At 43.8% G+C, this 26,659-nt stretch overlaps 2 protein-coding genes across 5 annotated transcripts in view; one reads left to right on the plus strand and one right to left on the minus strand.

The window, feature by feature from the left end:
• The window catches only part of LOC101116620 (zinc finger and SCAN domain-containing protein 30), a 32,329-nt gene extending 14,003 nt beyond the window's left edge, over window positions 1-18,326 (plus strand). Inside the window, 3 exon segments of the mRNA XM_060405336.1 lie at window positions 1,566-2,092; window positions 2,368-2,506; window positions 9,731-18,326. Coding sequence (XP_060261319.1) covers window positions 1,685-2,092; window positions 2,368-2,506; window positions 9,731-10,662 — 1,479 coding nt within the window. The 5' untranslated portion in view covers window positions 1,566-1,684 and the 3' untranslated portion in view covers window positions 10,663-18,326.
• LOC101110376 (zinc finger protein 397) lies at window positions 14,422-23,319 on the minus strand. Of its 4 annotated transcripts, none has more exons than XM_060405334.1 (5): window positions 23,252-23,319; window positions 22,324-22,443; window positions 21,203-21,691; window positions 20,796-20,937; window positions 14,422-18,090 (listed from the first exon to the last, which is right to left on the minus strand). In XM_060405334.1, the coding sequence occupies exons 3-5, from the start codon at window positions 21,614-21,616 to the stop codon at window positions 17,045-17,047; spliced, it is 1,602 nt and encodes a 533-aa protein (XP_060261317.1). In that variant the 5' UTR covers window positions 21,617-21,691; window positions 22,324-22,443; window positions 23,252-23,319; the 3' UTR covers window positions 14,422-17,044. The 4 variants fall into 4 exon arrangements, with proteins under 4 accessions (XP_060261317.1, XP_060261318.1, XP_027816869.1 ...); XM_060405335.1 differs by having other exon boundaries at window positions 21,934-22,443; XM_027961068.3 differs by having other exon boundaries at window positions 21,847-22,443.
• Between the last annotated feature and the right edge of the window lie 3,340 nt (window positions 23,320-26,659).

Here is a 26,659-nt window from a genome sequence, read left to right on the forward strand (position 1 = left end):
TTCATTCTTTCTGGAGTTATTTCTCCACTGATCTCCAGTAGCACATTGGGCACCTACCGACCTGCGGAGTTCCTCTTTCAGTATCCTATCATTTTGCCTTTTTATACTGTTCATGGGGTTCTCGAGGCAAGAATACTGAAGTGGTTTGCCATTCCCTTCTCCAGTGGACCACATTCTGTCAGACTTCTCCACCATGAGCCGCCCATCTTGGGTGGCCCCACATGGCATGGCTTAGTTTCATTGAGTTAGACAAGGCTGTGGTCTGTGTGATTAGATTGACTAGTTTTCTGTGATTATGGTTTCAGTGTACTAAACTAGGAGTCCTTGAAAACAGACCTTCGTACTCTGAGAATACTGATCAGTACACTGCCTAGCATAGAGCTCAAGTATTGTTGAGATAATGGATGAAGGAATCCATTCCTCTTTTCTTTGTGTTGTCTCAGAACCTTGTGATTTAAAGTCAAGAATAAACCTTCCTTTTATGTACATCACTGTGGCCATTCTCCATGACCTTTCTTTAACAGTTTCACCCTCATTCTTAATTTAGTGTCAACCTAGATTGTCCTGGGCATTCTGTAATTTTAAAAAGCCAGTGCATCAGAGTTGGCTATTCCTAGGTTCATGTCTTGACTTTGCTGTATACCAGTTTGGGACCTTGGGCAAATTACTTGGCTTTTGAGAACCTCAGTTTCCTCATCTGTAAAGTGGGGATGATAATGCATACCTGTTACTGTTATTTATACTTTCCGATAAAATTGTATTTGTAAAATGCCTGGCCCGAGGTAGGTTTATTAAGTGCAGATTCTCTTCTTTGGGGAGTTGTTGTTGTTTAGTCGTATCCAACTCTTTGTGACCCCATGGATTGCAACCCGCCAGGCTCCTCTGTCTGTGGGATTTCCCAGGCAAGAATAAATGGAATGGGTTGCTATTTTCTTCTCCAGAGGATTTTCCCAACCCAAGGATTGAACCCAAGTCTTCTGCATTGGCAGGCAGATTCTTTACCACTGAGTCACTCAGGAAGCCCCTCTTTGGGGAGACCCCATGGCTTAATAGAAAGAGCTAATAAATACTCTGGTTGCTGAGCACAGTTGTGCTGCTTACTGGTTTGTGTGTCTTGGGTCCCTTTATGATTCTCAGCAGCCTCATTTGGAAAATGGGCACAATTATGATTGTCCTTGCAGAATTCTTAGGGAAGTTAAATTATGTTGAGTATCTAGCAGGTGCTTGGCATCTAGTAGGTGCTCAGTAAAATGGTGCTTGTTATTCTGAGGAGTAATAACACACTAGAGTGTTTTTCCTGCTTTCCATGATCTATGAGCACTACTTACCGTCTGCAATGTTGTCTCTAACATGGTCACCAAAAGTTGAATTTATTTCAGTGATACTTAACATTTTCTGTTTCACATCCTGAGAAAAATCCTGAATCATCTATGAATGTATCATTTATACGAAAGCTCCCTTCTCGTCAGTTTTCTTTACAGTGCTATGCTATGCTCTGTGGCACCTGGTCTTCAAATAGCTGAATTTATATTCTAAACATATTTTTTCCCCCTGTGTGACATTAGCATCGTCCATCTCAGGAGCTCCCTGGAGCATCAGAACTCAGAAGAAATCTCGTTAGACACAGACCTCCATCTTTCCACCGCTTCGGCTAGGCAGCCTCTTCAGGTTGTCTCTGCCCAGAATGGCAGGGAAGTCTACAGCCTTGGTCTACTGTGCTCCAAAAGGGCAGGAAAGACTCACCGTGGTGAAGGTCGAAGAGGAAGACTGTGTTTGGGGGCAGGACTTTGACTGTCAGGGAAATGCCTGTAGCCAGGAGGACTTCCGCCAGCGGTTCAGGCAGTTTGGCTACTCTGACTCCGCGGGGCCCCGGGAGGCACTGGGACGGCTCCGTGAGCTTTGCTGTCAGTGGCTGAGGCCCGAGGTGCTCAGCAAGGAGCAGATCCTGGAGCTGCTGGTGCTGGAGCAGTTCCTGGCCATCCTGCCTGAGGAGCTGCAGGCCTTGTTCCGAGAGAACCGACCAGAGAGCGGAGAGGACGCTGTGGAGATGTTGGAGGAGCTGGAAAAGGAGCTCGATGAGCCAAGACAACAGGTAAGGAGGTGTTTTGTTGGCTTGTTTAACTGTTTGTAGGTTAATGAGAAAGGCATTCTGAGTGACTTGACTGGGCTACCAGAGAATGATAAAGATTTTTGTCTTTTGGCTTATTATTAGTCTATTAGGATCAAGTCACTAGAGCTATTAGCTTTATTGTTCTCTATCTAATCATTTGCTTGAGTTTCTGACTCTGGCTGGCCTGCCCTTTTATTCTAGGGATTTTCCTCTTGTATGTCCTCAGAATCATAGTGTTGGTACTTGATTACTCCTAGGACACAGCTCATGGCCAGGGAATGACCTGGAAGGAAATGACATCTGTGGGAGCACTGAAGTCACTGAGTATCCAGCTCCAGCCCTTGGAAAAGCGAGGCAAGAATGAGACTCAGGAGTGCTAGGCTTTCTGTGAGAGAGGTGAGGGGCCACAGTCCATGTGGGGTTGAGGATGGAGGTGAAGGTGTAAATGTGTGGCATGGGGCATTTTGTTAATGACTGCTGCTTGTGACTGTCATTAAATGTTGTGGAAAAGCCCCCTTACCTAGAAATACTCTTCCTTTGGCTCTGCCTAGAATCTGAAATTCCAACATGATTTCTAATTCTGGGTTAAAAATTAAGGTCTCAGCACTTCCCAGGTGGTCCAGTGGTAAAGAATTCGTCTGCCAGTGCTGAGGACATGGGTTCCATCCTTGGTCAGGGAAGATGCCACCTGCCTCAACTAAACCCGTCCGCCACAACTACTGCAGCCCATGCTCCACCACATGAGACCCACCCCAGTAAGAAGCCTGTGCACTGTGACTAGAGAGTAGCTCCCTCTCACGGCAACTAGAGAAAGCCTACATATAACAGCGAAGACCCAGCATAATAAAAAACAATTAAAATTGCTTTTAAAAAAACTAAAAAAGAAACTTAGAAAGAATTAAGGTCTCTAATAGAATTCTCTAATAGTACCCATAATATTCAAAGACTAGTATTCTGGTTTTTTAATATTATGGTCCTACTGTCAAGGCAATCCCTAAGATGAAGACGAATAATGTATCAGTAAGAGAAATTACATGGTAGCTTTAACAGGGAAAGTTTAGCATTAAGAATTATTAACTATGACAGGGGATTAATTACTAATTAGTTTTTAAAATCCCCATTAAGTATACAGGAATAACACATGTAGGGAGTCTCCAGGATTGAGGTAGAGCACCCCAGAAAGGAACCAGTCTGCAAGAGGGTGCCACATCCTCTCCCTCCCCTGGCAGAGGTGAGGTCCAGACCTTGTTGAAGAGGGCACAGCTGTGGCCCACTGAGATGTTCCCAGAAGTGCTTGCTGGCAGGCTTGCTGGGACACTGCTCTTTGGGGTTTGAGGACAGCCATTCATGGGCTGGGGGAGAGTGTTGTGTTCTAGGGGACAGAATTCAGTGAGAAGCCACCCTTTTGAGTGCCAGGAGCCCCCCATGGGGAGGTGCCATGACACGGAACTTGCTGGAAAGCCACCCTGAGGGATGGTGCCTTGCACATTGCAGGGAAACAGAGAGAGCACACCAGAATCAGGAAGGGAAGCCTCTTCCTCCTCCAGTGTCTGTCTGGCCCCCTCTACTGTTAAAGCTCACATCGTGTCAGTCGGCCCGGGAGAAGTGTGTCACAGGCAGGGCATCGAAAGGTGGGTTTGAAGCTGACCAGGGGGCTTTGATTATGTTATTGGCAAAGTCGTCCCTATGGGCAGCACATACATCAGGCTTATTAACTTGTTTTCATAAATAAGTTTGTTACACCTACCTACCCTTCTGATTTCATCTTTACCAAACAATCTTATTAAGTTCCCATGAAACTTAGCTATAATAAAAAAGTACATTAGTCTAGTCTGGTCTGTGTGACAGTTACATTACTCATTCGTTCTTATTGTGGTTTTCCTGCTCAGTTTCATGAGCTTGGCTAATGAGAGTTGACCCCAAGAGGTAAATCTATTCATTGTATGATGATAAGGTTAGGTTTATGAGGCCACAAGGTCAAGGGCTAGCTCTCAGATTTTGGCGGTTCACCAAAGGAACTCATGCATCTATACACTGAAACCTCCTGAGAAACTCCCTTCCAGCTCCCCTGACACATCATTTGCCAAGTGAACCATCTTCTGCATCCAGTAGGAACTACATTCAAGTGGATTTTAATAATCATCTCCTCGAGTCCTCTGCCTTAAAGTAGGCAAATGTCTAAATCAGTTAGAATAGATTATTTCTATTTTAAGGTCTTGAGGAATGAGACTGTCCTGTAATTTTTAAAGTCCTTCTTGGTTTTTTCATTCTGATATTTGTTGTGGGCTGAATTATGTCCCCCTGCCCCCAATTTCTGTGTTGAAACCTTAGCCTCCAGTACCTCAGAATATGACTGTGTTTGAGATAGAGCCTTTAAAGTAGTAAATAAGTTAACATGGGATTGTTAGGGTGATCTCTAATCCAATATGATGATGTCCTTAAAAGAGGTAATTGGGACATAACACAAATTGAGGGACAACCATATAAGGACACAGTGGAAAGAAAGCTACTGCAAGCCATGGAGAGGTAGACCTGGGGGGAAAAAAACCTGTCAACACATTGATTTTGGACTTCCAACCTCCAGAATTGTGAGAAAGTAAATTTCTATTGTTTAAGCCATCCAGTGTATGGTATTGTGTTATGGCAGGCAGACCAGCCAACTAAAACAATCTTAAACTTCTTCTCTGGGTCGATATAAACTACTTTCAATTTTAATTCCATTTTATTTTATTTGTCCAGCAGAGTCCTCATAAAACACAACCTATTCTTGAAGGCAGTGAGTACATCTCCCTTTAACTTTGTTTTAACTAAGTGTCTCACTGCCTCTGACTCTGTGTTCCATCTCTCTGGTCATTCCCCTGGACATGCTTCAGGTTCTCCACATTCATTTGAACTACAGGGACAAAAAAATAAAATACCCTAATGAAGATCTGATTAATTTATAAGGTAGATTCACACCCCTCTTATGTGTTGTAGTTCGCATCTTTTTATTGTTTGCTCTTTCACAGTGATATTACATTGTTGACTCAATCAACTTATAGCCACAATGATTCCATCTTCCAGCCTTCCTCATCCTCCGTTTATGCCTGGTCCCTAAGTATATGGCCTTGAATGGCCTTTACTGGATTCCCGATGAATCTCATTATGCTGATCTCTTATTCAGTCATGAGGGTTTCACCTCCACTTCTGAAGGATTAATGTGGATCATTTCACATCTTTTACCTAGGTCCTGAGGTACATTGGAGAAATCTACTCTGCCAGGATTGTTAGAGTCATCACGCCATTTTTACAATCTTACACCCTCGTTATATAATATATAATATATAATATAATTTTCCTGTAGCTTCTTCACTAGCCTAATAGTATGTCTTGCAAGAAGAAAAATCTGAGTTGGAGATTTGAGTGCAGGTGGTTTGCTGAGAACATGCTCTTCAGGAGAACTCCGGATGGAGTGAGAGAGCTAGGGTTAGGAAGGAGGTAGGGTTAGGAAGGGGCAAGATCAAGAAACCTAGCCTTGGCTTAATCCATGTGGTGGGGCTTTGGAGGGATCCCCCTGGAGCATAATTGTACTGCTGAGTTGTCCCTTCTTGAGTTGGGGTAGAGGGCGGTGAGGGTGGAGTAATTTCCTAGGCCGGGTGGCTTTCATCTGCCAGGGAAAGTCTCCAGAGAAAGGGACAGCTGTAGGTCATTAGGAGCCAACAGTTGCAGCAGCTGAGGGAAGGAGGCACCATACTGGTGAAGGTGATTTGGTGGGCAATGGAGCATCATCTTTATAGTGTTCAGTTCAGTCACTCAGTCGTGTCCAACTCTTTGCGACCCCATGAATCGCAGCACACCAGGCCTCCCTGTTCATCACCATCTCCCAGAGTTCACTCAGACTTGTGTCCATCGAGTCCGTGATGCCATCCAGCCATCTCATCCTCGGTCGTCCGCTTCTCCTCCTGCCACCACCACCCCCCCCACCCGCCGCCCCAATCCCTCCCAGCATCAGAGTCTTTTCCAATGAGTCAACTCTTTGCATGAGGTGGCCAAAGTACTAGAGTTTCAGCTTCAGCATCATTCCTTCCAAAGAACACCCAGGACTGATCTTTAGAATGGACTGGTTGGATCTCCTTGCAGTCCAAGGGACTCTCAAGAGTCTTCTCCAACAACACAGCTCAAAAGCATCAATTCTTTGGCGCTCAGCCTTCTTCACAGTCCAACTCTCACATCCATACATGACCACAGGACCCCTGTGCAATTAAGGCTGAGTCCCTAGGTAAGAGGATTTTAGACCATACAGGGTATTGAAAAGATAGGGAAGTAGTGGGGTGGGGTGAAGGGATGTTATATAGAAGAGCTTTTCTATAGGGAAACCTGTAGCTTATTTCCCTTCCAGAGTGCCTCCTATAATCTGTACTCTGCCCTCCAGCCTCTGGACTTTAGGCTTGATTGTGAATTATCATTCATTCCTGGGAGATATTAATTAGATTTGGCTAATTTTTGTACAAATATTTCTAAATATTCAAGTAGTCATTTGTTATTCTACTTTCAATCTTTCATTTCCATAAATTATTCTAGTTAACTGTTTATCCTAATATTTTTATATAATAAACATATATAGTTGAAAGAATAAAAGTTTTGATATTTTTCCTGATCTATACATCTAAGGTCAGGACTTTTTACTGGTCTCATGATTTGACTTCATGTAATTACAGAATTTGAAGAGGTATTTTCAGTTAAGTTCAGTTCAGTCACTCAGTTGTGTCCAACTCTTTGCGACCCCATGGACTTCAGCAAGCCAGGCCTCCCTGTCCATCACCAACTCCCAGAGTTTACTCAAACTCATGTCCACTGAGTCAGTGATGCCATCCAACCATCTCATCCTCTGTCGCCTTCTCCTTCCGCCTTCAGTCTTTCCCAGGACCAGGGTCTTTTCAAATGAGTCAACTCTTCTCATCAGGTGGCCAAAGTATTGGAGTTTCAGCTTCAACATCAGTCCTTCCAGTGAATATTCAGGACTGATTTCCTTTAGGATGGACTGGTTGGATCTACTTGCAGTCCAAGGGACTCTCAAGAGTCTTCTCCAAAACCACAGTTCAAAAGCATCAATTCTTTGGCACTCAGCTTTCTTTATAGTCCAACTCTCACATCCATACATGACTACTGGAAAAACCATAGCCTTGACTTTGGTTGGATCTTTGTTGGCAAAGTAATGTCTTTGCTTTTTAATATGTTGTCTGGATTGGTCATAACTTTCCTTCCAAGGAGTAAGAGGTATTTTAAATCCTGTAAATTATGTAGCTGTTCTAATGTTCACAGCCCTAATTTTGTCCCTATAAAATTTTATTGCCACTTTATACTCTTTAATAATTTGATCTATTTACTACTTTCAGAAAATTTCTCATTCGGTTGTTACTTCTCTGACTTTAACCAAGTTGGTGCTTATTATTCTTCAGCCTTTTTTTATATATTATGCTTTTATTTATAATTTTTCCCTTTTCAAACAAGCACAGGCTTGATTAAGTTTCTGTCTAAGATCCAAGAACAGTGTGAATTTGAGTGTTCCAGCCTAATCTAAGAGGCAGTGTCGTCCATCTGTGATTTCTGGTAAGGAGTGAAGGAAAGAGGAGCTGGATAGCCCTCTGCTTTGGTCAGGTAACCATTGTGTTTGAAGTATCATAAACTATAAGAATATCAGAAAAGGTATTTATTTTCCTATAAAAACATGCTTTTTTAAAAAATAAAACAAAAATGTTAAAAAAAATTTTTTTTCCCCTCAATGCAATTATAGCCATGAGTTCAGTTCAGTTCAGTCGCTCAGTCGTGTCTGACTCTTTGTGACCACGTGAATCGCAGCATGCCAGGCCTCCCTGTCCATCACCATCTCCTGGAGTTCACTCAAACTCACGTCCATCGAGTTGGTGACACCATCCAGCCATCTCATCCTCTGTCGTCCCCTCTTCCTCCTGCTCCCAATCCCTCCCAGCATCAGAGTCTTTTCCAATGAGTCAACTCTTCACATGAAGTGGCCAAAGTATTGGAGTTTCAGCTTTAGCATCATTCCTTCCAAAGAACACCCAGGGCTGGTCTCCTTTAGAATGGACTATGCTTCCTTCCAATAAGGAAGGCATATGACATGGAGGGAAAACTGTAAACCTTGACATGAAGCATCTTTGGTTGAATCCTAACTCTACCAATTATTTATTCTGTGACCTTACATCAGTGAACTTCCTTGGTGGTCAGTGATAAAGAACCTGCCTGCCAAGAAGGAGATCTGGGTTCCATCCTTGAGTTAGGAAGATCCTCTGGAGAAGGAAGTAGCAACCCACTCCAATAATCCCATGGACAGAGGAGCCTGGCAGGCTACAGTGCATGGGGTCTCAAAGAGTCAGACACAACTTAGCAACTAAACAACAGCAACAAGACATATCAATGATATAGCCTCTCTGAGACGTCATTTCCTGATCTGTAGAATGCATATAAGTTTAGAGGACTTTGAGGAGGTGGAAAGTAACAGTTTTTCAGATTTTCTCCATGCAGAATAATTCAAGTTACCTTAGCCATCATTTAGTAGCCTTCTGTTTTGAGTTACTAGGAATCTAGAAACGAGAGGGGCAAGCTGTGTGAGAGCTGAAGGTTTGGCACCAGGCAGTCATATCTGCCTCTCCTTTCCAACATTCTCTGACCATTTATCAATAAAAAAGTGAACATGGAAGACTCCCACCAGACCCTGAGTGAGTTAGGAATCACAAGAGTCCTTTTATTATGCTCTGCATATCATATTCTCTTTGTTTGTAATTATTTGATCAACTAAGAACTTGCCAGAATCTGCTGGTTATCTTTGCACCACCTGTGTGTGTGCATGCTTAGTTGATTCAGTCGTGTCTGACTCTTTGAGACTCTATGGACTGTAGCCCTCAGTCCATGGGATTCTTCAGGCATGAATACTGGAGTGGGTTGCCATGTCCTCCTCCAGGAGATCTTCCCAACCCAGATATCGAACATACGTCTCCTGCATTGGCTCATGGGTTCTTTACCACTAGCACCACCTGGGAAGCCCTTGTACCGCCTACCTCTGTTCAGTCCTAAACCTTGAAATGTTTTCTAATTGTATTTTCTCCTCTCCTGTTTTTCTAGAAGGACTAGATTCAAGATTCAGACATCTTTCTTTGGCCTAGTTGTTCCTATCTTCTCTTTTCCTTTCCCTCATTACCTAAAAACACACCTTCTCCTCTAACCCAGGACTGTCTCCCAGCATCCTGCTCTCTCACTGCTACTCCTGTTTACCACCATCTCCTTTAGCTAATGTCTTTCACTGTTCACTATCTCTTCTTTCCCAGGCTGACTCATTCTAGTCTATATTACTCTCTGGGGACAGGCACCTCTCACTACCCCAAGTCACTTCTCTGTTTTTTTTTTTTTTTCTTTTTTTTTTTTTAACCATTTTCTTTTTTATTTAATAAAACTGAAACCAAGTCACTTCTCTTAATTCTAGGTTTGGAAGCTAATTTTTAAGAGTTTTCCTTCTAATAGGTAAATACCTATTTCACTTGATTTCTTTTCTATTCTCACTATAGTAAGTTTTTTCTTCCAGCATGGGGAGCAAATGACACTTGCATTTTCTATTCACATTTTTAGATGGCAAGCTGGTGGCTGACAGAGTATTGACAGCAAAGCAAGAAATTATTGAATGTGTTGCATCAGCAACCACAATACCTCCAAGACGACTCCCTGGGGAAACTCTTTCAGGACAGATACTTGAAGAAGCTCTAGGAGGTCTGGACAATTTTGAGAAGCTGAAAGGAAGTGCTTCTGGGAACAAACTGAGTCAGTTCCCTTCCCAGGAAAAACATTTTAGCCTGGCAAGCTTCACCAAGAAAATCTCCACAGAAAAGAGTTTCCTGGAATGTAACGAAAGTATAGGAAGTCTCAGCCCGAACTCAAATGCTATAACACAACCGAGAATTCTTGCTGGGGGTAAGCTCTATGAGTGCTTGGACTGCGGGAAAGCCTTTTGCCAGAGCTCAAAGCTGATTAGACATCAGAGAATTCATACTGGAGAGAGACCTTATGTATGTCAAGATTGTAGCAAAGCCTTTAGTCTGAGCTCAGACCTTGTTAGACATCGGAGAATTCATAGTGGTGAAAAACCCTATGGATGTTGTGAATGTGGAAAAGCCTTCAGGGGCAGCTCAGAGCTTATCCGGCATCGGAGAATTCACACTGGAGAGAAGCCTTATGGATGTGGTGAATGTGGGAGAGCTTTCAGCCGGAGCTCAGCCCTTATTCAGCATAAGAAAATTCACACTGGAGACAAAGGCTATGAATGTACTGAATGTGGTAAGGCTTTCGGTAGAAGCTCTATCCTTATGGAACATCAGCGAATTCACACTGGAGAGAAACCTTATGAATGTAATGCATGTGGAAAATCCTTCAATCAAAGCTCAGCCCTCACCCAGCATCAGAGGATCCACACTGGGGAAAAGCCTTATGAGTGCAGTGAGTGTAGGAAGACCTTTAGGCATAGATCAGGCCTCATGCAGCATCAGAGAACTCACACCAGAGTGTAACTCTTTGGGTAAGAGTTGTACAATTGTGAAATGCTAGGAACTCACTTTGGGGGTGAGACTCCACAGAAGTTAAAGGTTTTCTGAGAGCAGAATTCTTGTCCTTCCAGTGCAATGGACTGTTGTAAGAGTAGATCCACAGAAGGATGTTTGTTGAAGTGTCGAATGGGCACCCTCACAGTAAATCTGGGGTTAGGGAAGAAATCCTGAGAGAGCTCCTTATAAGATGGTCTAGGAGGTGATGCCTCCAATGGCAAGGATCCCCGCCCAGGCAAGTGCATTTGTATTTGGCAGGTGAAGGCACATGCCAAATTATCCAGTTCTCTGAAATGTTCTGTTGTGAGGTTGTGAAATGTTGGATTATGCCCTGGATCACTTTAGTAGTATCTGGGGAATGGTGACTCATTCTCCTCCCATGTCAGTTCTCTTCTCACCCCTGGCCTTCTTGCTGAGGTCTGCTTATTTACTGAGCGCCTGATATGCGCCATTCATCAGGGGCAGACATGGCCATTGCTCTTGAGTTAAGGGCTAGTGAGTTTTATATACATATGCATGCGTGCATGCTCAGTCGCTTCAGTTATATCTGACTCTTTGTGACCCTAAACTCCTCTGTCCATGGGATTCTCCAGGCAAGAATACTGGAGTGGGTTGCTGTTTCCTCCTCCAGAGGATCTTCCCGACCCAAAGATCTAACCTACATCTCTTGCGGCTTCTGCACTGCAGGCGGATTCTTTACCACTGAGCCACCAAGGAAGCCCTTACATACATATGCATATTCAGTAATACATATACACATATTCATATATGTGAGTATATGTATATGTGTGTGTGTGCATATATGATTCTGTTGAAATGCATGGATGGCAAGGGATATCTAACCTGGTCCATGAGTCACCAAAGGCTTCTTGGATGTGATGAAATCTCAGACATAAAAGGTGGGTAGAGGTTAGCCAGAACAAAGCGAGAAGGAAGAGAATGTTACATGCAGAGGTTATTGCATGCTCCATGGCATGAAGAGAGGATCTGGAACCATCCCTTCTTCTGACTTCTCTCTGGCAACAATTTGTTCTTGTGGCTCCTGGTCCAGAAGCCAGGAGAGGTGTTGGTTCCTCGCTTCCTATTTAGTCACTGAGTTGGGTGGCCAATCCCAATCTCTTGAAGTACTCAGAAAATTAGTGTGATGGGAGACTTGGCTGTGATGCATGAAAAAGACATGTTTGTACATCTAGGAAGGAGTACATATTGGATGCTAGAGGGACAGTGTGGACTGGACTGTTCGTGTCTCATGACCCTGGGGCCCAGAAATGAGAAGCTGACAGGAACATGGACGTAGGAGGTCTTCCCAGGCTCCACTATGTCTCATTCCCTGCTTGCCCTCCTCTTCATCAGACTCACAGATGCTAAGCTACTTGAGGTCAATGAGTATTTGTTGAATTACCCTCTCAGATTCCTCAAAACTCTACTTCACTAATTTTTGTCAGTTGTAATTAACTCACCAGTAATTGTTGAGGGCAGTTAATACCTAAGAGAAAGTCTGAGTCCTCTTCTAGGATACCCCAGTTTCCCTTCCTGATGCTGTCACTTCTGAGAAGACATGGTGATCAAAGCTGTTGTGGGTAACAGGGGAAGTGGGATTGAGGGGACAGCCTTTGTGTCCAGAGGCTGTAGGATCACTAGTGAGGTCAATCAGATATCTAAAAAGATTTTTCAGATGGATAGAGCTGCCTTTTCCTGTAGGTGACAATCAAATGATTTCATGTTTTTAATACCATTGAATATCTTTTCCTGATTGTGAACTGTAAATGTTGATAGCATAGAAATGAGAAAGTATAAATCACCCAGGATCCCATCATCCATAGAAACATTGTTAACATTTTAGAGTACTTTCTATTCATTTTTTTTTAACCCACCAACCTTAATATATATAATATACACACATATATATTTTTTCTTGGTAATAATCTTGTCTGTTGAATCATTCTTAGTAACTGATTTTTAACATTTATCCTTTTGAATATATACTTCAACTGTTCATTAAAAATTTTTTGGTAGTTGATTTATAATATTGTTAATTTCTGCTGTACAGCAGTGATTCAGTTATATATCTATATATTTTTAAAAATACTCATTTCCATTATGACTTATCTCAGGACATTGAATATAGTTCCCTGTACTATACAATAGGACCTTGTTGTTATACTTCAGCTATTTAGTATGAGAATGTAATGCAAGATGTCTTGTAATAAAATTTGAGTTTTAGGTTTTGCTTTGAAATTGATCACTCAGTAATAAGCACAATAAGACAAGTGGAGACATGTTGGGGGAACAGGGGAAGGTGCTGTGGAAGGCTGGGAGCTGGTGATCTCACCTTTGATTCCATGGCCAAAACATGTCTGAGACGCTAGCTAGTCCCTGGGGATGCAGTTCATCAGGTGAAGCCACAAAATTGAGGGGACATCTGGGGCTGCACTGTGGTTGAGAGAACGTGGGAATCAGAGCAAGTCCCCTCTGAACACACATGCCCTGCATCCACCAGAATCAGGACACTTCCCCACCTGCCTTGGGAGCAAGAGTCTGGGAGAATGCCGCAGCTTTCCCCTCTCCTCTCAGCAGGTCCTTAATACAATCACATGTGAAGGAAAACCCCATGGCCCTCTAGATCTGCCATCATTCATGCCTGCCAAGGAGACAGCTGTGAATGATAAAGTTACTGAGCAGCAGTGTCTGGTTCTGGCCAATCAGAAAGCAGGGGGTGGGTCTAGCTACTCACCCTCCCTCTTGACTTTGCAGAAATGATCTCCAGATGAGTTCCTTCTGTACGGAAATGACTGGCAAGTCTCCCTGCTCTGAGGATTCACTTCAAGGGGTAAAAGAAGCAAAGCTATTCACAGGGGAGTTAAGACCAAGGTCAGATGTGTTTAAATTTCTAATTCTCTCATCTAGACAGTGTTAACTAGCCTGTGGACATGAGGGAGAGGTAGAAAATATATTAAGCACTGTGCCTACATTCCACATCTTTTAAAATCTAAGAATTTGTGCAGGATCTGTTTAGGGTAAACAGTGGACTGCCTCTCCACCCCAAGAAATGAGGGCTCTGAGCAGAAAAGAAACAGATGGGTTACTTTTCCTCCAGCAATTCTGATGAAGGAAAAAACAATTACCTTTGGCATCTACCTTATTTAGTGCCCATCCCCCACCATTTCATAACCATAGGACTGTTGAAGCTTTAACTCTTAAAGAGATCACCTACTTCAGCTCCTTTGGACTAAGGGTCCAGAGTTATGAGGTGACTTGCCAGTGGTGCAAAATTCATGGAAAAGCACCAATGAGAACAGAAGTCTTCATGTCAAGGCTACTGTTCTTCACAGAAATTTACAATTTGCAGACTTTTTTGTACACTAGTGAGGTGAACACATCTGCCATTGTCATTTACCAGTGAGGAAGTCACAGATAGTTAATGAGTTAACTAACCTCCTGGGACTCAGAATGTACAAAGATGCTATAGAAAGCACGTGCTTTTCTTGGTATTTTTCAACTATCCTAGGCTTCCATTCCCTTTTAAACCTTTTTTCCTCTAACTTTAGAAGTTTGAGATATTTACTGTAGGAAATGTTGGAAGACACAAGCACAAGAAAAAATTAAATCACCTATAATCTTATTACTCAGATGTAACCAGTATGGCAAATCAGTTTATATATATTTCCAGTATTTTCAATGCATAAATGTATTTTTTAAATGAATCATATTGTACACAGTCTTGTGTTTTTACTTAAGATATGCTGTCATTTATTATTAAGCAGCAGCATTTTTTTTTAACAACTCTGTATACATTCATGATGGTTTCTGAAGCATACATTTCCAGGTAGAATTTTAACAAAAGGCAACGTTTAAGGCTTTTGGTATTGATTGCCAGACAGCGTCTATTCACACCTCACCAGCAGCATCAGAGTCCCAATTTCCCTGAATCTTTGTTAAGTTTTATGACAGGGAAAAAAGTGCCACCTTAACTCTTGCTTTAATATACATCTTTAATTCTAGCAAGGCTAACATTTATTGTCCATTGTCATTGATACTTTCGTGACTTGCCTATTTCAGTACTATTTCTTCTACCGGGACCTTTTCATGGGGAGACGGTACAGAGAAGTGGCTCCATGGACATGTTCTGGATTCCTACTGCCTAGGTTTCCAGTCTGACCTCACCACTCTGTAGCTACATGATCTTGAGTAAGCCATGACCCTAAGCCTTCATTCATCTCATCCGTAAAATATGGGCTGTCTGAGAAGTAACACATCTATACAAAGCCTTTGCACGTACCTATTATGTTTCTTACCAATATACGTTAAGAACCCTATGAAGAGTATCTGCCTTTTGTAAAATATGTTGTAGCAATTCCTACTTAGCATTTGTTCTACCAGTTTGTTTGATTGGGTCTGCCTCTGTGAAGAGGAACAGGAGTTGAATCGCTTTATCATGTTATTCTGTTACATGGAACTGATCCTTCTTTACATTCTTTCCAAACCTGGGCTGTAGCCCTCCCACCATTCTTATTGGTTAGTACAAGCTCACGCCCCAGTAGGAGCATTACTTCCCTATTTATCCTCATGAAAACCCTCCTTTTTCCTATGTACAGGGCATGAGATTCCCAAAGGTTTGTATCTTTGGTTAAGGTGTGATGTGCTAAGTCACATCAGTTGTGTCCACTCCGTGACCCTATGGACTGTAGCCCACCAAGGCTCCTGTCCATGGGATGCTCCAGGCAATAGTGGAGTGGGTTGTCATGCCCTCCTCCAGGGGATCTTCCCGACCCAGGGACTGAACCTGCATCTCATGTCTCCTGAACTAGCAGGCAGGTTCCCTACCACTAATGCCAGCTGGGAAGGTGTGTTATACCTCTGACCTATTAGAAGCTTTAAGCAACATGTCTTCCTGTTGCTAACTAAACTCTACCCTTCTGCATTGTGCTGAGAAGCACCTGTCTAAGGAGACATTTCCTGCTGGGTCCCTCAAGAGGGCAGTCTCTGGATGGACCATGACTGGTAGTGTTACTTCCCTTTAGCATGGTCTTTGACAAACTTCCCAAGACTTTGAGATACTTCTGATAAAAAGACAGAACTGAACATATGTGAGGTGCTTGGAGAAGAAAAAGAGACCCTCAATGGACAAATATTTCTTAGCACCTGAGGTGGGCGTGCACACTATTGTGGAAGCACAGCCCGAGACAACAGGGCAACATGGCAGCTTCTGGCCCAGAGCCTTGGGAGCTAGAAGCTGAGGTCTGACCAGAGCACCAAAGAAGTCCTTACGCCTGCAAGGGAGAGCTGAAACTCAGGACTCTGCTAGACTGGGCTCTTTCTGGCCCCCCAATGGACAAGGAAATGACCTATTAACTTTTACCCCGAGATCACACAAACCAAGACAAAGCTCCTTACTGCCCTGTGTTCCAAAGACTCCAGGTTTTATTGACAAACTTTTCCACTGGTTCATGTTTTAACTGCAGACACTGTAGTAAATAAGACTGGCTACATCGATGTTTCTTTTATAGTCAGGAATCTACTTCAGAAGGAACTCAACAGCCATGCTTTACTTAACACAGCCTTTTCCTTTTCTCAGATGTGCCAGACTTTCTTCCTGGTGGCCTACCTCCCTGGCTAACTCCCACTTATCCTTCAGGTAATTTTTTTCAGAGGCCTTCCCTGATCCAAGGTTGGGTCAGGTACTCCTTAACATCACACAAGCACTTATGGAACCAGTATCACTGCCTATTTGCCTTGTCCATGAAACTGCAGACAGGCTTACTGTCCACTGTACCCCTTGTGCCTGATAGCAGCCACTCAAAAAATAACTGCTGGGATAATGTAATTTGTATTTTCTCTTCACTGTCTCACTTCCGGCCTGCCCTGGGCTCAATAAGTCACTGATGAAACTGTTCCCCATGACTTGCTGCCCTGCCACTGGTCTTAACTGGTCAGTAAAACCTTTTGCATTCCTGAGAAAATGTCCCTCATACTCTCCATGACATCCCCCAAATCTGGCCCATGGATCATTAGATGCATTGACAAGAGTTTGGATTGCTGTGCCCTCTTTAAGTCTCGTGGAAAATGAGATTTAAATGTTATAATCCCATTTTCCACATTTCCTGAGGATTCCTAATGGCAAGAGAAAAGCTGGAAGCAACAGTTCTGCCTGCTGTTCTGATTAGTCACAGGAAAGCTTTCAGGGAACAATGTGCATGAGCACTGGGAAGTGCTGTGTAGTCAGATGACTTGAGACCTGGTACTTCATAACCACCTCCGTGGAGTTTTACTCCAAAGTAAATGAAACCCTTCTGACAAACAAAGATAGAAGCCTGACTGAAATATTTACAGTATTCAATGTATTCACAAGTCACTTTACAGTGTGGACTCTCTGATGGCGCGTGAGGACTGATCTGTGCCTGAAGGCCTTGCCGCACTCACTACATATGTAAGCCTCTTCCCCGGAATGGATTCTCTGATGCTGCACAAGGGCTGAGCTCCTTTTGAAGGTTTTGCCACATTCGTTACACTGATAAGGTTCCTCTCCACTGTGAATTCTTTGATGTCTGATGAGGTTTGAGCTCAGGCTGAAGGCTTTTCCACACTCATTACACTCATAGGGTTTCTCTCCACTATGTATTCTCTGATGGGTTATCAGCTCTGAGCTCTGCCTGAAAGCTTTTCCACACTCGTTACATTCATAAGGTCTTTCTCCTGTATGAATTCGCTGGTGTCTGATAAGCTTTGAGCTTTGGCTAAAGGTTTTCCCACACTCATTACACTCGTAGGGTTTCTCACCAGTGTGAATTCTTTGATGGATAATGAGATAGGAACTCTGACTGAATGCTTTGCCACACTCGTTACATTTACAAGCTTTCTCACCGGTGTGGATTTTCCGATGTCTAATGAGGGCTGAGCTCTGGTTGAAGGCCTTCCCGCATTCGCTACATTCATAAGCTTTCTCACCGCTATGGATTCTCTGATGAATAATAAGATAGGACCTCAAACTAAAGGCCTTCCCACACTGGTTACATTTGTAGGGCTTTTCTCCAGTATGGATTCTCTGGTGTTGTGTTAGAGAAGAATGCTGTTTGAAGCTGTGCCCGCAGATGTCACACCTGTAAGGTCTCTCTTCTTTAGGAAATCTCTGATACGTTACAGAGTTTGTGCTTAGAATCAGGTTTCTCTGGGGCTCGGGGTGGTCTCTGTTTCCTAGCGATTTGTGTGTGAAGATTACTGGACTAAAACTGGCCCCCTGGGAAGGGGATCTTCTCAATGTCTCCCCTGGAGCACTCCCTTGCTGCCACTCTAAACTGCTTTTGTGTTCACTGAATCCTCCAAATGAAGGCTCCTGGGAAAGTCTCTGTGATTTCTCTCCTGATATGTCCTTTGTTGCCAATTCATTATTCTCACAACCTGAAATGGTAATAACAAAAAATAATGTTTTATTTCTCCAGTCACTTTCAATACTCCCTTTCTACGTTAGAGAAAATAGATGCTCCTGCCCACAAGATATAGCTGTCTGCATGTACCTTTTCTTTACTGGTCAAAATAGGGTCCCTCCTCCATTCTAATACTAAGGCCTACATCCATAGTTTGAAATTTATCCTTTCCTGCCTCCTCTGAGACTTCAATAAATCAATTATCCACTATTTCATGCCTACTGTCTTGATCTTTCTCCGCTGACTCCTGACCACTTAAATAAATTCAAGTCTCTCTCATCTTTTTAAATCAAGCTCCTTGGCTATACATCTCCCTCATGCAACCTCACTCCCACTCAGAGTAAAGCTTCTTCAAACAACAGTCTGTACTGGTCTGCATTCTGTAATCTGGTGTCTGCCTTACCTATGCACCCTCCACCCTGCCCTCGTCAAAATCACCAACTTCATAGCTGCTAAATCCAATGGCTACTTTCTGGATCTTCCTTAGCTGGCCTTTCTGTAGCATTGATACTGCGGACTACACCTTTCTTCCAGAGACACTCTCTTTTAAACACATTAGCCTGATTTCTATGGCTGTTCCTTCTCAGATTCAAGGTCAGTCACTTGAACACGAGTTCCTCAGAGTTCTGTCCTGAGCTCTCACATGTCCTCAGTCCACCAACTACCTCCTCATCGTCAGTCACTACTTAGGCTACATATTAATGTCTCCCCAGATCGCCAATTCTAACCCAGTTCTCTTAAGCTCCAGACTCTCATATCCAATGCGAGTTGGCCATGTTACTTATAAATAATTCACAAACACCAAAATGTCCCAAACTAAACTATATCATCAGATGTATTTTTTCAGCTGTGATGTTCCCCACCTCTCACCCTATCCTCATTTATTCCCTGTGGCCACTTGGATACAACTGTCTCTAACCAGACTCTGCATTGCCCTTCTCAAATCCATTCTCCTCTCTGCAACTGAGTCTTAAAACACAGGTCTGATCATGTCACTCCCTTGTCTAAAACCCTTCAGCTGAACCCCACTGCACTGTATAAACCAGTTAGGATGACAGACACATTTTCACAACCTGTGTGCCAATTTCCCCTCTAGTTTCTCTCTCTTCCCTAGGAATTCTCTCTTCAAGTTAAATCAAATTACCTGAAATTTCCAGAATGGGTTGTCTTCTCTCATCTTTAGGACCTTGTGGCCCTTGCTTATGTGACATTATTATGTGGGAAATATATATTTGGCCTCAACCCCAGTTCCTGGCACAGAGCTTTTAAAACCCCTGCAGTTTGGTCTGTGGTGGAGAGGAGAGGATACTGGAGCTTATACTAATGAGTTGACTCTTAGAGGGCATGGAGGGCTGGTTCCCAAAGGTTTTCCAGTTTGACCAGGGGGTCAGAACTTTCAGTCCCACCCTGAACACCAAAGAGAGGGGCTGGAGACTGAGTTAATTAATCCCCAATGGTCAATGATGTAATTAATCATGCCTAACAAAACCTCCATAACACATTAAATAAAGGGGTTCAGAGAGCTTCAGGGACAGTGGCACATCCTGAACTCCAGGAAGAGAAGCACCTGTGCTCAGGCCCCTTCTGGACCTTGCCCTGTGCGCCTCTTCATCTGGCTGGTCATCAGTATCCTTACAATGAACAGGAAATGGTGAACAGCAAATTATGAAACCTCAGGATGCAGTTGTGGAATCTCCAATCTGCAGCCAACCTGGACAAAAGTGTGGGTAGTCTGGGGATTCACTACATGTGAGAAGTGAGACTAGTATCTGACAGAGGGCAGGGGAGGACTCAGTTTCTTGGGACTGAAACCTTAACCTGTGGGGTCTGCACTGGTTCTGGGTAGTTAGTGTCAGAAGAGCTTAACAGGAGGGAAGACCCCACATATCCGGTATCAGAAGTGTTGTGAGCAGAGAAACAGTTTTTCCCTTTAGTGTGGAAGCTCCTCCTCCCACTTATTTACCCAGCTTACCTCTACTCACAGTTCATGTCTTAGCTGAGATGTCTCTCGTTCCAGGAAGTACTCCTTGAACCTCTAAAGTTGACTTGGGTGCCTTTATATGTAGTAGGACCCAGTATCTACTTTTATTCTATAATTTACTACCTGGCACTGTATTATAATTGCCTTTGTGCTTGCCAACTACCCCATCTAGACCCAAACATTCCTTGAAAATAGAGAACCACTGCCCACCACAATACAACATGTGATGGCACCCCACTCCAGTACTCTTGCCTGGAAAATCCCATGGATAGAGGAACCTGATAGGCTGCAGTCCATGGGGTCGCTAGGAGTCGGACAGGACTGAGTGACTTCACTTTTACTTTTCACTTTCATGCACTGGAGAAGAACATGGCAACCCACTCCAGTGTTCTTGCCTGGACAATCCCAGGGATGGGGGAGCCTGGTGGGCTGCTGTCTATAGGGTTGCACAGAGTCGGACATGACTGAAGCGACTTAGCAGCAGCAATGAAGGAATAAATGAATAAAGGACAGGCAAACTGACACAGGGAGGGCTAACTGTAATTTACCAGGACTGCTGAATACAAAGCTGCAAAAGTGAGCACCTCCTTTCTAGAATAAAGATGAGGTTCTTGTGGAGTGTGCTGTAAAATGTAGCTAATTCCGTATCCTCGAGACCAGAGGCCTGATAAGTTTCCAGATGAGTTTCTATTTCTTACCACTCTTGGGGGAAAGGCAAGGTTCCCAGGGTTTCAGCTGTTTCTTTAAAGGCTGGCGCTGAATATGCGTAAACTCCTGGGCTGCTCCAAGACAGGTCAAATCCTTCCAAGGCATTGCTGGTCCCTGTGGACTAGCTGGGACCTGAAATCAGTAAAATATAGTTAGTTCTGTGAGAAAACCCCTAGGGAAAATGCTTAGTAAAAATCTCTCAGGGGTTAACAAAAACATCTCCTGGGATGAGGGATAGGGACAAAAGAACTACGAAGGACAGAGATGGGTATGGCCCTAGTAGTCACTTCAGGGTTATGGTTCAGTGGAGATAAATTCTCATCCCATTCTTATGATGCCACATGCTCGAGTCTGTACATTCCTTTCCCCACAACATATCACATCTCCCTGTTCCCACCTGCTGCCCGGGATCATCAAATTCCCTCTCCAGATCCTCCAACAGAGTCACGGCTTCCTCGCCATTCTTTGGACTATGCTGCTGAACCCAGATCTGCAGCTCCTCCGGCAGGATACTCAGGAACTGCTCCAGCACCAGCAGCTCCAGGATCTGCTCCTTTGTGTGCAACTCAGGCCTGAGCCACTGATAGCAAAGCTCCTGGAGTCGGCCCAGCGCTTCCCGGGGCCCTGGTGTCTCCTGGTAGCAGAACTTTCTGAACTGCTGGCGAAACAATTCTTGGCAGGATCGGGTACTCCCATTCTGCTTAAGTTTCTGACCCCAAGAACAGCTTTCTTCTACTTTCACCAGTATTAGCTCTTGTTCCTGAGAATTCTGAGGTACTGGGGTTGAAACTGCTCTGGATTCCAGAGCCATTCTGGGCTGAAACAGCTTAGCGTGAAGCTCACTAAAACTGTGTCCTGTATTTCAGTTTGGTTAATCTCTTCTTTCCTGAAGGATATAAAAGCACTGTTAAAATTACAGTGATGAAACAAAATCTCTAAGAACTTGTAATAATAAAGATCAGTCACTGGAATAACATATGCAGTGGGATCAGGGTGGAGACCGTAACTAATAAACAAGGGACAAAACTAAAAATCACTCACCTCATTCAATGTCTCTCATTCTATAGAATTCCTACCACATTTATACTATGAGGAATTATTTTAGAGGCAAAAGAAAGCAGCACTGACTTGAATTACATATTGGGACATTTCCTCTTCAATTCTCTTTCAATCTTGATTGCATCAGGGAGAACAGCCTGTCTTTAACATCATCTGTAAAACTTGCAAAATTCTCTTTAAAATATAGGCTTCAGATTTCCATGGGTAACCGTATCTAGCTAGGATTTGATACGCTTTTTAAAAATTTATTTTTAGTTATCTTTTACTTATGGCAAATTATGGAGAAGGCAATGGCATCCCACTCCAGTACTCTTGCCTGAAAAATCCCATGGACGGAGGAGCCTGGTGGGCTGCAGTCCATGGGGTCGCTAAGAGTCGGACACGACTGAGCGACCTCACTTTCATTTTTCATTTTCATGCATTGGAGAAGGAAATGGCAACCCACTCCAGTATTCTTGCCTGGAGAATCCCATGGACGGAGGAGCCTGGTGGCCTGTCGTCTATGGGGTCGCACAGAGTCGGACACGACTGAAGCGACTTAGCAGTAGCGGCAGCATGGCAAATTATGGTGCTTTTCATCTAAGGCAGTAATAAAACATTTTTAAAAATTCATATTAAACATGAGTTGATTTTAATGAAAACATCGTTGGACAGTTGCCATTTGATCAAATTTATTATCTCATGCACTTCCTCAACAAACACTGAGGCACTTATTATGGGCTCTGTCCTGGGCCAGGTATTGGGATACAAAGGTTTTTACTCCTAAGAGTCTACCCAGGAATTAACCAAGAAGTATTTGTTAAATGCTTACCACGTGCTCAAAAACACGTCAGATATTATGAGACACAAAAGCAAAAACGTTAATCTAAACTCTCAAAATGCTTAGAACTCATAGGGGAGTAAACATTTTAAAAAGTGAAATATGGCAACTAATACTTTGTGTTTTAAATTTCATAATGTAGATCGATCATGATCTGATTACTGGATGAGAGAATTTCGATGGAAGGGTATGCCCTTGAATTAGTTAGGACAGATCAGTACAATTTAACCCTAACCTAACCTACAGTTAACTTTAGAGAACAGACTATTTAGCCTACAAATCTGTAGTTTATTTACCAGCCCCGTCGCACTAGTCTATTTTTATACCTCGCTTAAATCGCATCATCTTAAAAGTCACCGTGGAGGGGGAATAATTGCTCTTTCTGCCGAAAGCAGAGGCTAAATTGCTGGCCTCCCCTGCGTCCCCAGGACACTCGGCGATGCCGCCCCAAAATGCCGAGACCCAGGGATGGGCAGGCGGAGCACCGGAGATCCTCCACCCCGCGCCTGCCGCCGGGGCCGAGTGCCCTCCACGCCCTCCCTCCGCCTCGGGTCCCAAGTCCCTCACCGCGAAGCCCGGGAGCGGCCAGGGCGCGAGCCGCGGACCTGCAGCAGAGAGCCACAAAGACCGGAAGTACCCGCCCGCGGCCTTCCGCTCGCCGGTTCTCCCGAGCCTCCGTCCGCCCCGCCCTGTGCTCACAGGCAGCCAATCAGCGCGTGGATCTGGTCCTCCCACCGCCTTCCCGTGGTGGCCTCTAGACCCGAGGAACGTCGACGCCCGGTCAAGGATGCTCTAGGGGCGGGGGTCGCCGTGGGAAGTCGGCACCGCTCATCGCCTCGGTCGTCTCCGTACTTGATGTCTTGTCACTCCCGAGTTATCTCACCTCCAGTTTTTCAGAAAATAATTCGAATTTTCCTGTAATTCCTGTGCATTTCCAGTACTGCCGACAGAAGTGAACGTGTGAATGAACTGAGCTGAACAAAAAGTAACAACCATTTATAGTGCTCTTCCCTGTGCGTATCGTGTAGCCTTACAACTACTTTGTGCGGTAGCCGTTTCTGCCCACATTACAGCCGTAGACTCTCCCCTAAGTCAGGGAACTGGTGGCCAGAGATGCCGAAGTCGCCATATTTCCAGGACAGGGGTCCCCGACTTGGCGCCTCTAATAAGGAACTTTTTCCATTTTTCACTGGCTTTAAGTCTTAGTGTTTAGGTTTTTCTTTGGCCATGCAGTAGATTAAAAAATGATGCCTCTTTGTTGATGCTTGGTAGAAACCAGCACAACACTGCAAAGCAATTATCCTTCAATTAAAAATAAAATTAAAAAAAGATACCTCATGTTTTCATTTGCATTTCTTTTAAATTAGTGAGCTTGAGTTAATGTATTTTCCTCATATGTGTACTGACCATTTGTAGTTCTTCAAAGAAATGGCTTTTCCCGTTTTTAAAACTGAGGTGTTGCTATTTTTCTTTTGTATTTGTGAGAGAAGGATATCAACTCATTTGTCACAATTATTTCCCCTTTTATTTGTATTTAATTGTTTTGTAAATGTTAGTACAAGGTGATACATGGAGAGAAACAACTCTTGTGAGCTAAGAGGAAACACATATTTGAAGAAAAAATACTCATTAGCTTTCAGAGTGGCTCGCTAAATAACTCCTAATCATAGTGCACAGACTAGAACAATTTTACAAAGCAAGAGAACAAATAACACAGCTTTATACTTCAGCTGTTGCTGCCTAACAAACTACTCCAATACTTAGTGACTGAAATAGCAGGTGTTTTATTGCTCACAATTCTGTGGTCCGGCCTGCAGACAGGGCTTAGCGGAGGTGCTTTATGAGGTGTCAGTCCACTTAGCTTAATTGGGACTGGAAGGCCCAGGATGATGTCACTCACCTTGTTGTGGTCTTGGTGCTGCTGCCTTTTGGCTGGAGCCAATTGAGTCTCCTCCATAAAGTTTCCTCCTAGTGGCCCGTAGTTTGGGAGTTAGCCTAGACTTTCTTACCTGGTTGTAGGGAAAGAGCAGATTAGCCAAGATGGCAGTGATCAGGCTCTCTCGCCCCACGTTTTGTAAATAATAACTTTGCATGTTTATGTAACGGCTGAAATTGTTTGTAGCACTGCACGTGTGCATCATGCCTATATAAGCACCACCTGAAAAGCCCTTGGCATGCATTGCGGCTGTGTCCGCTGGGTTAACCATGAGTGAATGCAACATGTCTGCTGCTGCCTTGCTACCGTGCCAATCAGGAGAGAATAAGCTTATCTGCAGTTCTTACAACGCATCAAATCTTCTTCCAGGTTCCCCGCTTGTGCCTTGCCTACCGTATGTTCAGCGAAGAGGGAGACAGGGGTCCTGGTTTCCAACAGTGTGAACGAAGATGGTAAGATGCTTGCTCTCTTAAGACTTAGGTCTGGAACTGACATTATATTACTTATGTATTCTGTTGGCAGGACTAGACTCATGGGAAGGCTCTTGAAATAGACTCTGCATTTTAAGAGGAAGAGTAGCTTGAACATAGGAGAAAATATAGGCAGTTATCATTGCATTGTTATGCATACCTGAGAAGCCTACTATTTAGGAGGACAACTATTGAGAGAGAAGGAATACTCTTAGTTGCAGTGATAGAAAACCTGACTAAATATCCTTAATGTTTAAGTCTTTTTATTACCTAACATAGCTAGGTATATGGAGGTCAGGTCATCCACAGGGTTGGTTAATTCAATGGCTTGACAACATTGTCAAGGACCCAGGTCCCTTTCTTCTTTTTGCTTCTTCATGTTTAAGCATGTTGGCCTGCTCTCCAGTCTGGCTTCCCTTTTGGTCCTAAAGTGGTCTCTGTTCCAGATTATAGATGACATCCAGGGGCAGGAAAAGGGGTCACCCTTATATTTTCTCTTTTTAAGACTAAGGAAAACCTTGCCTCCGCTCCCCCCCCCCCCAGCAGATTTTCGCTCATGTTCAGTTTAGTTCAGTCGCTCAGTCGCGTCCGACTCTTTGCAACCCCATGAATCGCAGCATGCCAGGCCTCCCTGTCCATCACCAACTCCCGGAGTTCACTCAGACTCATGTCCATCGAGTCAGTGATGCCATCTAGCCATCTCATCCTCTGTCGTCCCCTTCTTCTCCTGCCCCCAATCCCTCCCAGCATCAGAGTCTTTTCCACTGAGTCAACTCTTCGCATGAGGTGGCCAAAGTCCTGGAGTTTCAGCTTTAGCATCATTCCTTCCAAAGAAATCCCAGGGCTGATCTCCTTCAGAATGGACTGGTTGGATCTCCTTGCAGTCCAAGGGACTCTCAAGAGTCTTCTCCAACACCACATTTCAAAAGCATCAATTCTTTGGCGCTCAGCTTTCTTCACAGTCCAACTCTCACATTCATACATGACTACTGGAAAAACCATAGGCTTGATTAGTCGGACCTTAGTCGCTCATGTTACATTAGTTAAAATTGCTTCACCTGTCTATGCCTATTACTAACAAGGGAGTGAGGCCTCCAAGGTGAGCGTATGCATGCTAAGTTGCTAAGTTGTGTCCAACTCTTTGTGACCTTATGGACTGTAGCCCGCCAGGCTCCTCTGTTCATGGGATTCTCCAGGCAAGAATACTGGGGTGGGTTGCTATGCCCTCCTCCAGGGGATCTTCCTGATCCAGGGATAAAACCCATGTCCTTTTACGTCTCCTGCATTGGCAGGCAGATTCTTAACCACCAGTAACACCTGCAGCTTGAGCCCTCCAAAATAGGCTTGGCCGATTGAGATTCATTTCCCAGAGCTGAGGAGAGGCCAGCCTCTCCTGAGAGATACAGTCTGGGGAAGGTGAGCGAGATTAGGTTTATGTTACAAAACAGAAAAAGGGGACAGATAGATGAGTGCAACAAGAACATCTACTTCAGTAGATAATCTTATGATAAGTAATGGGCCTTTATTGGTAAGAAAGTGAGACCCTAGGAAAAAAATTCAAATCCCTAT

This window comes from Ovis aries, chromosome 23 (assembly GCF_016772045.2).
Source record: "Ovis aries strain OAR_USU_Benz2616 breed Rambouillet chromosome 23, ARS-UI_Ramb_v3.0, whole genome shotgun sequence".
NCBI lineage: Eukaryota > Metazoa > Chordata > Mammalia > Artiodactyla > Bovidae > Ovis > Ovis aries.

Bases quoted from the DNA above. Each gene is read 5' to 3' on its own strand.
- LOC101110376 (XM_042239393.2), bottom strand. From the start codon at position 21,616: ATGGCTCTGGAATCCAGAGCAGTTTCAACCCCAGTACCTCAGAATTCT. The intron at 20,938-21,202 runs GTGGGAACAGGG...TACTGATTTCAG, and splicing joins TTGATGATCCCGGGCAGCAG to GTCCCAGCTAGTCCACAGGG. The intron at 18,091-20,795 runs GTAAGAAATAGA...TTACCATTTCAG, and splicing joins TTGCCTTTCCCCCAAGAGTG to GTTGTGAGAATAATGAATTG.